Source organism: Fusarium vanettenii (genome assembly GCF_000151355.1).
Source record: "Fusarium vanettenii 77-13-4 chromosome 4 genomic scaffold NECHAsca_3_chr4_2_0, whole genome shotgun sequence".
Lineage (NCBI taxonomy): Eukaryota > Fungi > Ascomycota > Sordariomycetes > Hypocreales > Nectriaceae > Fusarium > Fusarium vanettenii.
Genome location: NW_003315879.1, coordinates 1,055,923 through 1,068,192, shown reverse-complemented (window position 1 = coordinate 1,068,192; position 12,270 = coordinate 1,055,923). Strand labels below are relative to the sequence as shown.

Below are 12,270 nucleotides of genomic sequence, written 5' to 3'. Positions count from 1 at the left end.
ATCCATATCAGATCTGCCCGTAATCAGTCGACACTGGGCGCTGACAGCGCAGCCCCGTAAGTCCCAGCCCCCTGCGCCGTGCTCAGAGCCATCGGCCTCTGGCTTGGGCGACAACTGGCGTCTGGTCTGCACAGTGGTCCCCCGCCAATGACCCGGTGCTGGGGTTCTAGGCGGCCATACCGTGAACCAGATCGGGTCCAAAAGAACGGACCATGTGCCGCCAGAGCTTGTCTCCCGTCTGCACCGCACCAGAACCACGCCTGACTTTCTCTCGAACTTGCCACACCACTGCCGGAATCCAAAGAAGCACAGCTTGCCAAACCAGGCATGGGTTCATGTCTCTTCCTGTTTTTGAAAGGGGCGCAGGGCTGGTCGGGTTTTGAGTCCGGGGATTGTTTGTGGTGGCGCCTGATGCGGGCTGTCCACCCACCACTGGGGCTTCCCGAGTGGATGCCAATGGCCGCATCCTTGTCAGGCAGGTCGTCATGGCCAGAACAGCGCCGTCTCGAGTCACTCTGCCTCTGGGGGAGCCGGTGAAGGCGGTCGCCCTCGTCGTGTCGTCAAAACTCTTGATCGGTCGGCCATCTTGTAGAATCAAACTGGTCCTGGTGGTTTTTGCTGTCGCCGTGTCGAGTGCGAGTCGCTTGTCGCCCAGCCCATCGTGACTGACCTCCCACTAATAAGGCAAAGTACCCAGCGTCTTGGGGTCCCTGAAAAACCACCCAGCTTTGGAGGTGCCAGTTCGTATAAGTGAGCAGCGCAAGGGAAAACGATGAGCACAACAGCAACGCACGTCAAAAAGAAGCCGATGAGAATGAAATGAATGATGGGAAAGGAAACACAGAGTTTTGAGAGGGGAAAATGGGAGGGAAATGGGCAGCAAGAAGGAACGGGGGAAGGGGGGTAGTTATGTGAAAATACCTTACCTTACCTTACCTTACCTTTCTCCGTACCGCCAACGGCCTGGGCTTGCGACCTCACTTACTCACCTCCGGCTTTGATTAATGAAAATTTCTCCGTCCAATTTGCTAGCATTTTATTGCTTTTATCGAATTCGTGTTACTTTCAACTCGCTTTTTCCCGCTCCTGCTCTGGTTATCGCTTGGTCGACGCGACCGTGGGAGCCCATGTGCTGTGTGCATCTGCCTTTTTTCCAACATGATTGCAGCCCCAACCAGAGAAGATCCGACAGTCTATTCTTCCATGCCCCTGCCCTGATTTTATGATCTGTCCTTGTTCCTTTTTCTAAACTTTGTCTGTCCTCGGGCTCTTTCTGATCTGCCTTATGTACAGTACCTAACTCGGTGCGAATCTTGCCCGGGTCCAACCGCTTGCTGGCCCATCTTCTCATTTATTACTCACGATCCCATCGCCCACTCACACTCTTACGCGGTCGCGCACTGTACGATTCCAGATCACCCACGCGCCGACCCGGGTGACTTGGCAGGCCCTGTCCCCTGTACCACGGCCTTGAGCGAAGGCCGCCGCTATTTACCCTTTGCCGTTTGCTCTCCGGTCTCGTCAGACAGACAGATGAGGGCGGTTGGTTTGTAACGGATGGCTTGACGTGAAGGAATGCCCGCCGCCTCGTCCTCAGATACTCCCAAACCCACCCAGGGTCTTTGGGATGGGCCGAATCTTCATGCTAGAGGCGGAGAGCGGCCTCAATTAAAGAGTGTGGCCTCTTCCCCTCGTCTTAATCTGCTCCTCCACGTCCCCTCTCGGCCGTTCACCGCGCCTTTTTCACGCCCAACCGCTTTTTCTTGCCCTGGCCATTCACTCACCCCACATGGAAAACGGGTCGGTGGCAACTGGGCAAGTTACAAGTGTCGGCAAATGCTTTCCATCCCCTCCATCTTTGTCACTGGGATGGGATGGTCGTCGCCGTTCGTCTTCTCGCACGAGGGTCTGGTCAGCGAGAGCAGCGAGCGATCCACAGAACAGGGTCATGGTGGTTGCAGATCTGTCTCGCTCTAAAACGCCCTCCCTCTCCTGCCCGTCCCGATCCATAGTCCACCTTTGCGAGAGCTACCATGGCATTGACAGCTTTGTCTGTCAACCACGACTCTCAACTCGTTAACACCTCCTGGCCAAGGGCTGCACAAGCAGCGGAGGTGTGGTCAAGCGTCCGCCTCTACCGACACTCGATGGAAGGCACCTGGGCCCTGTCTCCCCATGGCCAAACCCAATCCTTGACTTATCTGACGCCTTGGTGTCAACGTTTCCCTGCATAGCACTAATCAGAGGCTTGGACGTGGTGGCTGCAGAACTCGCGGGACGGCAACAGCCCTCTTCGTCCAAGCTTGACCGTAATATTAGACGACATCTTGATCATTACCTTTCGGCTCCTGGTCATCACACGTCAGAGAAGGAGTGGTTGTGCTGCATGTTGTCCCAAGTCTGGCCGAGGTATCTTTGCACAGGGAGCCTAATTCGACCTGCGTCTGCCCATCCTCGAGGATCCGTGACCCCGGATAAACAAGTGGAAACGGCTCAGATCAAGTCAAAGTATCCAGACCATCACACACCTCGGTTCCCTCAACATCACGCCAAACCGCCAGGTGTTTAACTGGGTTGATTATTGAAAGCTGCCCCGAACTACTCAAGATCAAGCCAGATTGTCCTAAAGCGAAGCAGAGGCTGTGGCCTGCATTTGGAACGGCTTCAGACACCTATTCAGGCGTCCCGTGCATACATACATGACGCAAAGTGCCGCCAGGCCAGGGCGTATGGGCCAACAATCGCGTGGCACCCCTTTCAGGAACTCATCGTCTAATGACTGGGGTTTCACCAGGACGGGCTCTCGGATATGGTCAATGTCCCGCTTGTTCTCCCCGTGTCATTCTGTCTGTCTACCATGCTGATACGACGCACGAATCGACTCTGGCAAGGCCATGGCTCCTTGCGAAAATTATCATGGCCTCACCAATTGCCGTTGCAGCCGGCCAGTTCATGTCATTTCAGCTCCCGTAAAAGCCCTTCCCGGAGTTAATGCTGTATGTAGCCCCACTGCGGCTCCCTGATCATCCCAAAGTGCTGGGTCACCCTAACGCCGGGCCGGGGCTGCAACCACCACAGGGAACCTTGGAGTTTGGCTTATTATCTAGCCGCGCGTGGGTGAATTGGATGTTTTGCAGGTGAGAGCCCGCTATCAATCAGCACGAATCTATACCATGATGCTTGTCTTTTAATATTCGCAAAATTTGGTGGGTCAATTATCAAGGGGAACACTCAGACTCAGCCCTACAGCAACATCCATTCTCACCAACTATACTCTGCCTAGCCTGCATCACTTTCGGTCCGCGCTTTCAATAGACAATTCCACAACGCCAGATTGGCCATCAAGGCCACTTCATTCTTTTCATGATGACCATTCGAGTCACCAATTAAGCTCTTCGCCAAATGAACCTTATGCCAGCACCATCTTCTTCTTTGTATGCTCCAAAACCAGTCGAATGCTCTCGTCCAGATTCTCCAGCGCCAAATAGCCATCGATCCACGCCACTGTCTTCCTTTGAAGTTCTGCCTGATCGGTCGTCTCAGACAGATATTGGTTCAGGCGTGCAAGAACCTCCCTCAGGTTCATGGGGAACTCGGCGGTTTGAGGGTTTACACCAATGATGGGCTTGCGAATGTGGACATTGCAGGTAGCTGGGTGTTTAGGATACTCCTGATCAAGCACATCCAAGACATGCTGAGAAATCTTAGGTTGAGAGGCGAGCTTGTTGAATGACGCAAACAATTCGAAAAATGTCTCGGCGACATTGGCGTTGAAAAATGCTTGTTTTCTGGATATATCGAAAATTGCCATGGGAATGGCACCGTCCATGGCGGGATTTGACGCAAGCTGTTGGGCCGACTGCTTGTCAATGACCTTGGCTTGGGATTTGGAAGGTTCGGGGAGATGCTCGTCGTCTTCGTCATCACTGTCGATAAGCCGCAATTCGTCGCCGTCCTCGATGCGATCCGGCCGAAGCACGTCGTGACCGGGCTTGGCTGCCTCCTTGCGCTTGTCCACCTTCTCCAGCCACTCCATCTCGCTCCTGGCGTATTCCACCCACAACTTCTCGTTCGTAGTGCAAAAGCGGCATCCTCGCATGAAGAATCCTCGCGCAGCGGCCATGTCGCCATTCTTTGCGGATCGGCGGCCTGCCATGGCCCACAGCTCAGGGTCGGTGGGCATCATGCGCAGAGCATTGGTCATGGTCTTGCGCCATCGCTTGCTCGCCTTGACGCTAGACGTGTATGATAGGTACTCTCTCCAGAGCGCACCGCTTCCTGGGTGTCGGTTGACGCCTCGGTCATAGATGGCCAGTGTGCGGGTTTGGCCGGCGTGGGCAGAGTTGAGATGGCGGATCTTGAGGCGCTTGCAGCGTTTGCTGCGGAGAGACTCGAGGGATTGCTCCCATTGCGCATACGAAGCCCAGTCCGAGGGCTTGTTTCCAGGAGAAAGGACCTTGTGCTCGTAGTCGTTGCGCTTCTGGACAATGGTGCGGATCTCGTCCTGGAGGTTAAAGGTCAGCCAGCGGTCACGACTGGAAGAAAGATTGACGACGACGCACCTTGGAAAAGATTTCCTTCTCCTCCCACTCTCGCAGCTGGGGAACAGCGCGCTCGAGATAGAATCTCGCCTTTTCGGCAACACCGGCCATTTCAAGCGTTCAGAAGAGGTGACGGGTGGATATCAATCGCGCCAGTCGAACTTGAGATGGTTGATTGTGATGCAAGAATTTTCCCACGAGGCTGCCCCGGTCGACAACTTTTTAGCGGGGCGCTTCAGCCTCGGGGTTGGATCGCGTCAGAGCGGAGAGCAAGGTAAAATCTGAGCCCGGGGGAGAGACAGCGGGCAGCCCAGGGGCCTGTAGTGGCCTGCCAGTGCCAGGATAGGTTATCCCTCGGCGGCCGCGGGAAGGCGCGCGCTAGGGCCAAGATCAATTCCAAAACACCCCTGGTCTTGGCTCCACCTGACAATAATTACGTCGCGAGAGGTAACGTGAAAGCTCCGAGGTCCGCTGTGTTGGCCGATACAATCTCACCACTTCCAAGCTCATTTCTGCCTTCTCTCGTTCAGATATTTAAGACGTCGTTTCCGGATCTCCCGGACGGGATACTAGAGTGTTTGTTCTGTCGTTCTCTCACTCGAAATGTCGTCCAAATACAAGGATAAGGACACTGGCGTTGTCCTCAGCTTCAGCGGAAGCTTGGTGAGCTGGGCGCACACTGCCATCGCGTACAGTATGTCCTGGTTGTCGTCGTTTGCGCTCTCGTCCTCGTCCTCGTCGCAAATGTCGTCGCTCGATCCATCGATCGCGAAGCTGATTCCTGTCGTCTTTAGCTGCCTTCTTGAGCGCCTTGGTTATCGGCGTCTACCTCCACTACCACAAGATCGTCCAGAATGAATTTTACGGCTACCCGCAAGAATGGTTCCCTTCAGTGTCGGCCACCATTGGCGATCGCTACCCCGAGCGCTCCTTCTTTATGATCTTTATTGCCATCACGGCTGGTGCGCGATCCTGGAATCATTCGCCATTCGCGCGTTACTGACGGTCGCACGCAGGTCCTCGATTCGCCCTCGTTGGTCTCTGGTATCTCCTCACGCGCAGGCCTGGCCACAAACTCCCCGCCTTCGTCGCCCTCATGGGACTCTTCCGAACCCTGACTTGCGGCGGATGGACATATATTACTTCTACAGATGATCACGATTGGCACGATATCCTAATGATTTCATATATTGTCGCGACGCTTCCGTGGACGACGGGCTGCATCGCCCTCAGCCCCGCCAACCCCCAGGCCATCAAGTATCGCAAGTACCTAGCCTCTGCCTTCTTCGGCACGCTTGTCCCGTTAATCTACTTTTTCATCCAGCACAAGGTCCACCGTGTTGCTGGGGGTAAGACAGCCGAATGCCCTGTGCTCCCGATGCCCCGCTAATCTCGCGAAACAGCCTATACCACATATGCCTTCTTCGAATGGTCCTTGATCCTCTTGGACGTAGCCTTCGACGCTGTGACGGCGCTCGATTTCAATACCTTCGATATTGTAGTCAAAGACGTCAAGGGCGCGAGCAAGGGGTACGTCCAATGGCTTCCCAGATAGTCTTGAGCTTTTGAGAGAGCCTTTTTGCCCAATATACAAGTTAGAAGGTCACCGTCTAAGTCTGTTGCAGTGAGAATCGATCATCCGTCCCATCTGCCGTCCTAGAGAAGGAGTAAGTACTTGGTTGGCCAGCTTTGAGGAGACGGTCGTTAACATGAGCCGTTAGAAAGGAAAAGGCCACAGGCGGCGTCTTTGCTACTCGCTTCAGCTGGCCCGAGGTTTTTGATATCGCCGCTGAAGTCTATCATGGAGTAGGTTCAATCCAATGGCTAGCACCAGCAGAGATCTGACCTATCATAGTACGTCTTCTGGACCATCCTGACCAGTCTCGGTCTTGTGGTGTGGTGTAAGTTGCCCAAATCGACAGATGCTACGCTGGGTTCCTGACTGAAATAGACTTCCCGCTCTGGTACATGGGCATTTCTGGATACGAGGTCCTTGTCATGACGACCGTTTCGCCGTTTTTGCTTGCCAGTCGCTCCGTGCGATCCCTGGTGGTGAACAACCTCCGCATTGTTCACATGTTGTCTCTGGCAGGCATTGCCGCCTATCTCGTTGAGGACCCCAGCCTTCGTCTTTTCACCGTTGGTTTTGGCGTGACAATGTCTTGCCTGGGTTGGGCAGCCACTCTTTTCACCGAGTCTGCTCATGAGGGCCGACTCGAGTCCAAGATTCTTGGATGGATGATTGGCCTTATTCTGTCGTCTACTGCCAAGTTTGCTTGGTGGACCAACAACCCCATCTGGCCCATCATGCATGCTGCGAACGGTGGATGGAACAATACTGGACTTGTGCTCGGCATCCTGGCTGCCCTTCGTTTCACTCGACGGGCGCCTCTCACCGTTGGCATCAACACGGTCCCTGCTAAGGCCAGTTCGAGCTTCCTTGCTTCTCTCGGCCTTGCTGGACTGTTCTTTGGTCTTCATTCGTTGCTGTCTGATACCAGCACCATGATTCTCTGGGGATGGGAAGGATATCCCATCCGAGGACCCTACTTCTCCACCCATGGTTGGCTCACTGTCCTCGCCATGTCCCTGGGACTCTTTGGCGGAGTCTGGCAACCCAGAATTGCTAGCAGCTGGGGTGTTTTCATTGTTGGTTCGATTGGTGCCTGGTTCCTGACTTGCTACAGCCACTGGCCAGGATACTATGGTGCTCTCACGCTCGCTGCGTATCTGATGGCCTTCTCTGTGCCCATCCTCACTCATGGAGCCAAGACGAACCCGGCGACGACGTTTGGAGTTGGCTTCCTCCTCTACAACTTCTTGGTTCTGTTCCATGTCTGGGTCGTAGCGTACGCTTTTGTTCCAGGTGGTCAGCTCGTCCGTGAGCATACCGATTGGATCATGATCTCCATGATGACCTGCATCGGTGCGGGTGTGTTTGGCATCAACGCCTCGGATCCTCAGCGACAAGCGTCCAAGCGGGCCTTGCCTGCTCAGAGGCGAAAGTACTTTGGCATTTCCACCATCCTCATCAACATTTTCTTCCTCATTTCTGCTTTCAGGCGCTTCCCCACCAACGACTACAAGCCGTACCACCCTGAGGACCGCATCCTCACTGCTGGTATCTGGACAATCCACTTCTCATTCGACAATGATATGTGGGCTTCGGAGTACCGTATGCGAGATCTTATCAAAGAGCTCGAGATCGATGTCATTGGCCTGCTCGAATCCGACAACCAGCGTATCATCATGGGCAACCGTGATGCTACCCAGTTCCTTGCTGAGGATCTCGGTATGTATGTTGACTACGGTCCGGGACCTAACAAGCACACCTGGGGTGCTGCTCTGCTGTCCAAGTTCCCCATCCTGAACTCGACGCATCATCTTCTGCCCAGCCCCGTTGGCGAGTTGGCTCCTGCTATCCACGCTACGCTGAACGTCTACGGACAGCTGGTTGATGTGTTTGTCTTCCACTCTGGCCAAGAGGAGGACGTGGAGGACCGACGTCTTCAGACTCAGTACCTCGCCGAGCTCATGGGCTCGACTCCTCGCCCGGCATTCCTTCTTAGCTACCTAGTGACGAGGCCGCTGGAGGGCAACTACAACGTACATGTTAGCAAGAAGTCGGGTATGCACGACGTCGACCCATCGGACTGGGATCGTTGGTGCGAGTACATCCTCTTCAAGCGCCTTAAGCGCGTGGGATACGCGCGCGTCAGTCGCAGCAGCATCACAGACACTGAGCTGCAGGTGGCCAAGTTCAGGATCCCCGAGTCACCCGAGGAGATCGCCAAGCTGGAGGCTCAACCCGCCAAGGAGCGCAACCACCGGGTGAAGGAGTCGCAGGTGCCAAAGGGATGGAGATTCCCGGCCATGTTCCGCGGCGAGGGCGTGCGGGAGCATAGATACCACGTTTTCGATGAGCCCAGGTACTTTAACTAGGCACTCTTGGCTAGGGAGGCAGGGCGTTTCATCTTGGGTTCTTTTCTATGCTGGGTGGCTGGTAATATGGGAGGACTTAATGTGGTGACAGGGACGGGGGAGCAATGTGCTACGAGTAATGTAGGGTCGCATAGTCTACGAGCTTTATGTTACCACGTACAATATACCTATTTATTCTTATCAAGTTTGTGAGCACTATGCAGTCGTGTATGTGTTGTTCTTGAACTAGGTGTGTTATGTTGAGAGCCCATGAAATGCGTGGGTCTGTAGGGTAGACCAACCAACAACTTGGCCAAGCATCCATTGTCCTCTCCCAGGTTTCACATGTATATCTTGGTGTTTCTGTTAGTGGCATTATAGTTTCATACTTTCCTTGGAGTTATCTTCTCATTATTGAAAGCTTGTGTTTCGATCAGGCGCTAAAGCGGCACAGAGCAAGCGGTGTAGTTCGTGTTTGTTGACAAGTAAACGCAACTCACATCACATGTCCTTCTACTAAGCCAACATCAAACATTAGTGACCTCCATGCTACCCTGTCAGCCGCTGACCACCATGGAAAAAAGCCCTATCGCAAACCAAAACCCACCAATAAACCTCGATGCAAAAAGAATCGGGCGTCAAATCTGCGTTCCAGCAAAGGTGGAACCCCCGGCTCTGGAAACCCGTCCCCACCTCCGACTACTAACGGCCGAAGCCCCCGATCCAAGCCCTGGGCGGATTCCCCACAGCGCGGCCAGAACCGCACACTATCGGGGGATGACGCAAAGGTTTCTTGCTGATGGGTAGCACGAAGGACACCTCCATTTCCAAACGAGGCAGGAAAAGTGAATGGTTCCGCATAGCGGGAAGAGGACCGCTGTCGTAGTAGAACAGCCAAGGCCGAGGCCCGTACAGCTTTCCCCAGGACCAGGAACGGCCGCCGAAGGAGGGGAAAAAAAGGTGGACATGGCTTTCGTATTGTGAAGCTAGGACCTTGAACCGATGCTACAGAAGACAAAGATACGGACGGCACGGCATCCTCCACCTGCGGGTAAGCTGGAAGAGATTTGGCCTTTGGCGTTTCTGGCTGTTGCCCTAGGAGGAAGTCAAATCGGGCAGATGACCTCGCGAACAATGTCAAGCTAAGAATAGCCTCCCTGGGTTTTGGGGCAGAGGCGTGTGACCTTGGGGTGAGCAAGCCAACAGGAAGGTGGCATTTTGTAATGTGCATTCGTTATCTTCCGTCACCGTGACATTGGATGAATTCATGAGCTTGGTACGTACTGGATGTGAAGTTGTCTCGTATTGTTTACAGCTTGGAGGTGGTTGAGAGGCTGGGCATTGAAATACCGACAGCATCCCCAGATTCAAGCTACAAACAACAAAACCTCCAATTCTCCAATAACCATCTCCATTAGCTTCCCCGCCATCTCAAGCCTGGCCCTTGCTCACCCCAAGATCCCATCTTCATCCCGTCACAATTCCGCGATTTCCAATCCGAACCTAGCCGCCTCGGCACTTGGGTCGATCGATAAGCCTAGTGTGCCGCAACAAGCCGACCAAGAGCGTCATGCTTGTTATCGTTCGCTGAACTACAAGAAGAGAATAAGAGAACTGTAGAGAGTGAGGGTGTAGTGGTCACGGGTTAGTTCCTTGTCTCTGTGTATTCTGCCCCCGGGACATCCGCTGCTCAATTGTGCTTCCTTGGAATCGTTTCCGCTTTTGAAGCTTTGTGTTAATGAAAGAAAGACGAGATGCAGCTTGATCTGGGACACTTGTGGATTTACTTGGGGTTGTTGGTTGGAGGAGGAGTCCTCTATGTGAGTACTTACACGGTAATTGCTTCAGCTGTGTACATCAAACTAACAAAACCCAGACCTTCGGCCTCGTCGTATATCGAGTCTTCTTCCACCCTCTAGCCAAGTATCCCGGTCCCTTCCTCGCCAAGATCACCGATGCCTACCAGCTCTATCACGCCTGGAAGGGTGACCGTCACCTCGAGTTCTGGCGCATGCACCAAAAGTACGGACCCGTCGTCCGCTTCGGTCCCAACTCGCTCTGCTTCAACTCCAACAAGGCCCTGAAGGAGATCTTTGGCTTCCGCACCAATGTTCGGAAGGCAGAGTTCTACAATGCCTTTGTCCACCCGACCGCCAACACCCACAACACCCGCGACAAGGAGGTGCACGCCCGTAAGCGCCGTGTCATGTCCCAGGCTTTCTCTGAGAGCGCCATGAAGGAGATGCAGAGGTACATCCTTGCCAATGTCCGCACATTTTGCGAGCAGATTGGAGCTCTGGATGGTTCTGCCGAAGAATCCAAGGGATGGACTAAGCCCCGTAAGATGAGCGACTGGTGCAACTACCTTGCCACGGACATCCTCGGCGACCTGTGCTTTGGCAAAGCCTTCCATATGCTGGAGAGCGAGACGAACCGGTTCGCCCTGGGACTTGTTGAGGCCGCGACTACTCGCCATCTTCTTGTAAGTGACTCTCGGTGCTCGATGGAAGTTAGAAGCTGACTTGACCAGTGCGGAACTATGCCCATCGTCGACAAGCTCAAGCTGGACAAGGTCCTCTTCCCCGGCCTCGCTGCTAAACGCGCCCGTTATATGGCCTACAGCAAGGGACAGCTGACTGAGCGCACCAAGCTTGGCGAGGAGACTGATCGACGTGACTTCTTCTATTACCTCCTCAAGGCCCGTGATCCCGAGACTGGCCAGGGTTTCAGCACCCCTGAACTCTGGAGTGAATCTAACCTGCTGTAAGTGATTGTGTGAAAAGCGAAGCAAGACTTTGGCTGATATGAGGGAACAGCATCATCGCCGGCTCAGACACCACATCCACTGCCATGGCTGCTACGCTCTTCTACCTCGTCCGCTGCCCCCGCGCCCTCAAGAGAGTGACTGAGGAGATTCGAAGCAAGTTCAACAACGTCGAGGAGGTTTGCCAAGGCGCCACTCTTGCATCCTGCACTTACCTCCGAGCCTGTATCGACGAAGCCATGCGCATGTCTCCTTCTGTCGGTGGCATCACCCCCCGTGAAGTCCTCCCCGGCGGCATCACGGTCGAGGGCCGCCCCATCCCCGAGGGTACCGTCGTCGGCGTGCCGCACTACGCCATCCACCACAACGAGTCATACTTCCCCTCGCCGTACGAGTACATCCCCGAGCGATGGATGGCGGGCGCCGTGAACCCCCTGACCAACGAAAAGACCACCGAGGACGAGGTCGCACTTGCGGCGAGCGCCTTCTGCCCCTTCAGCATCGGTCCCCGAGGCTGTATCGGGAAGGGTCTGGCCTACGTCGAGATGACCAACACTCTGGCTCGCACTATTTACCTGTACGACATGCGTAAGGCCATCGGCATCGTTGATCCCGCCGAGGGCAAGCCCAACAATGAATGGGGACGACACCGAGTGACTGAGATGCAGCTGGTCGACATTTTTACCAGTGCTAAGAACGGACCTATGATTGAGTTCCGCAAGGCCGAGACTGCATCGGCTTAGGATTGATGTGTATATGCTGAGATAGTATATGGTGAAGATGAAAGGATGGCAAGATTGAGATGACGGCTCATGATGAATACTGAACGAGAAAAGGAAGATTAACTATCATACTGAGTATAACAAGTAAAAATGAACTATCAAAATACTTGAAATAGCCCCATAAGGTGTTGATGTCTGCACGTTCTTGGGCTTTGGTGCATCTGCCAGCTGAGCTTGGTGCGGTACGGAGTACAGTCTATACCGAAGGAGGGAGAAGCAAGACCGCTACTGAACGAGTCCATTTGCTGGAGTTGAAAGTTGA

At 54.2% G+C, this 12,270-nt stretch overlaps 3 protein-coding genes across 3 annotated transcripts; 2 read left to right on the top strand and 1 right to left on the bottom strand.

The window, feature by feature from the left end:
- Positions 1–3,195: 3,195 nt before the first annotated feature.
- On the bottom strand, positions 3,196–4,708 carry NECHADRAFT_60024 (uncharacterized protein). The gene is made up of 2 exons (XM_003051592.1): positions 4,563–4,708; positions 3,196–4,504 (listed from the first exon to the last, which is right to left on the bottom strand). The coding sequence occupies exons 1-2, from the start codon at positions 4,650–4,652 to the stop codon at positions 3,410–3,412; spliced, it is 1,185 nt and encodes a 394-aa protein (XP_003051638.1). The 5' UTR covers positions 4,653–4,708; the 3' UTR covers positions 3,196–3,409.
- Positions 4,709–5,144: 436 nt separating this feature from the next.
- Positions 5,145–8,665, top strand: NECHADRAFT_60022 (uncharacterized protein; the record flags this gene model as incomplete). The annotated part of the gene is made up of 8 exons (XM_003052036.1): positions 5,145–5,235; positions 5,336–5,503; positions 5,558–5,890; positions 5,945–6,071; positions 6,167–6,208; positions 6,263–6,347; positions 6,397–6,442; positions 6,493–8,665. 8 exons carry the CDS (start codon positions 5,145–5,147, stop codon positions 8,481–8,483), a joined length of 2,883 nt encoding a protein of 960 aa, XP_003052082.1. The 3' UTR covers positions 8,484–8,665.
- Positions 8,666–10,103: 1,438 nt separating this feature from the next.
- Positions 10,104–12,118, top strand: NECHADRAFT_104062 (uncharacterized protein). The gene is made up of 4 exons (XM_003052035.1): positions 10,104–10,282; positions 10,339–10,944; positions 10,993–11,225; positions 11,279–12,118. The coding sequence occupies exons 1-4, from the start codon at positions 10,217–10,219 to the stop codon at positions 11,967–11,969; spliced, it is 1,596 nt and encodes a 531-aa protein (XP_003052081.1). The 5' UTR covers positions 10,104–10,216; the 3' UTR covers positions 11,970–12,118.
- The last annotated feature ends 152 nt before the right edge of the window (positions 12,119–12,270 follow it).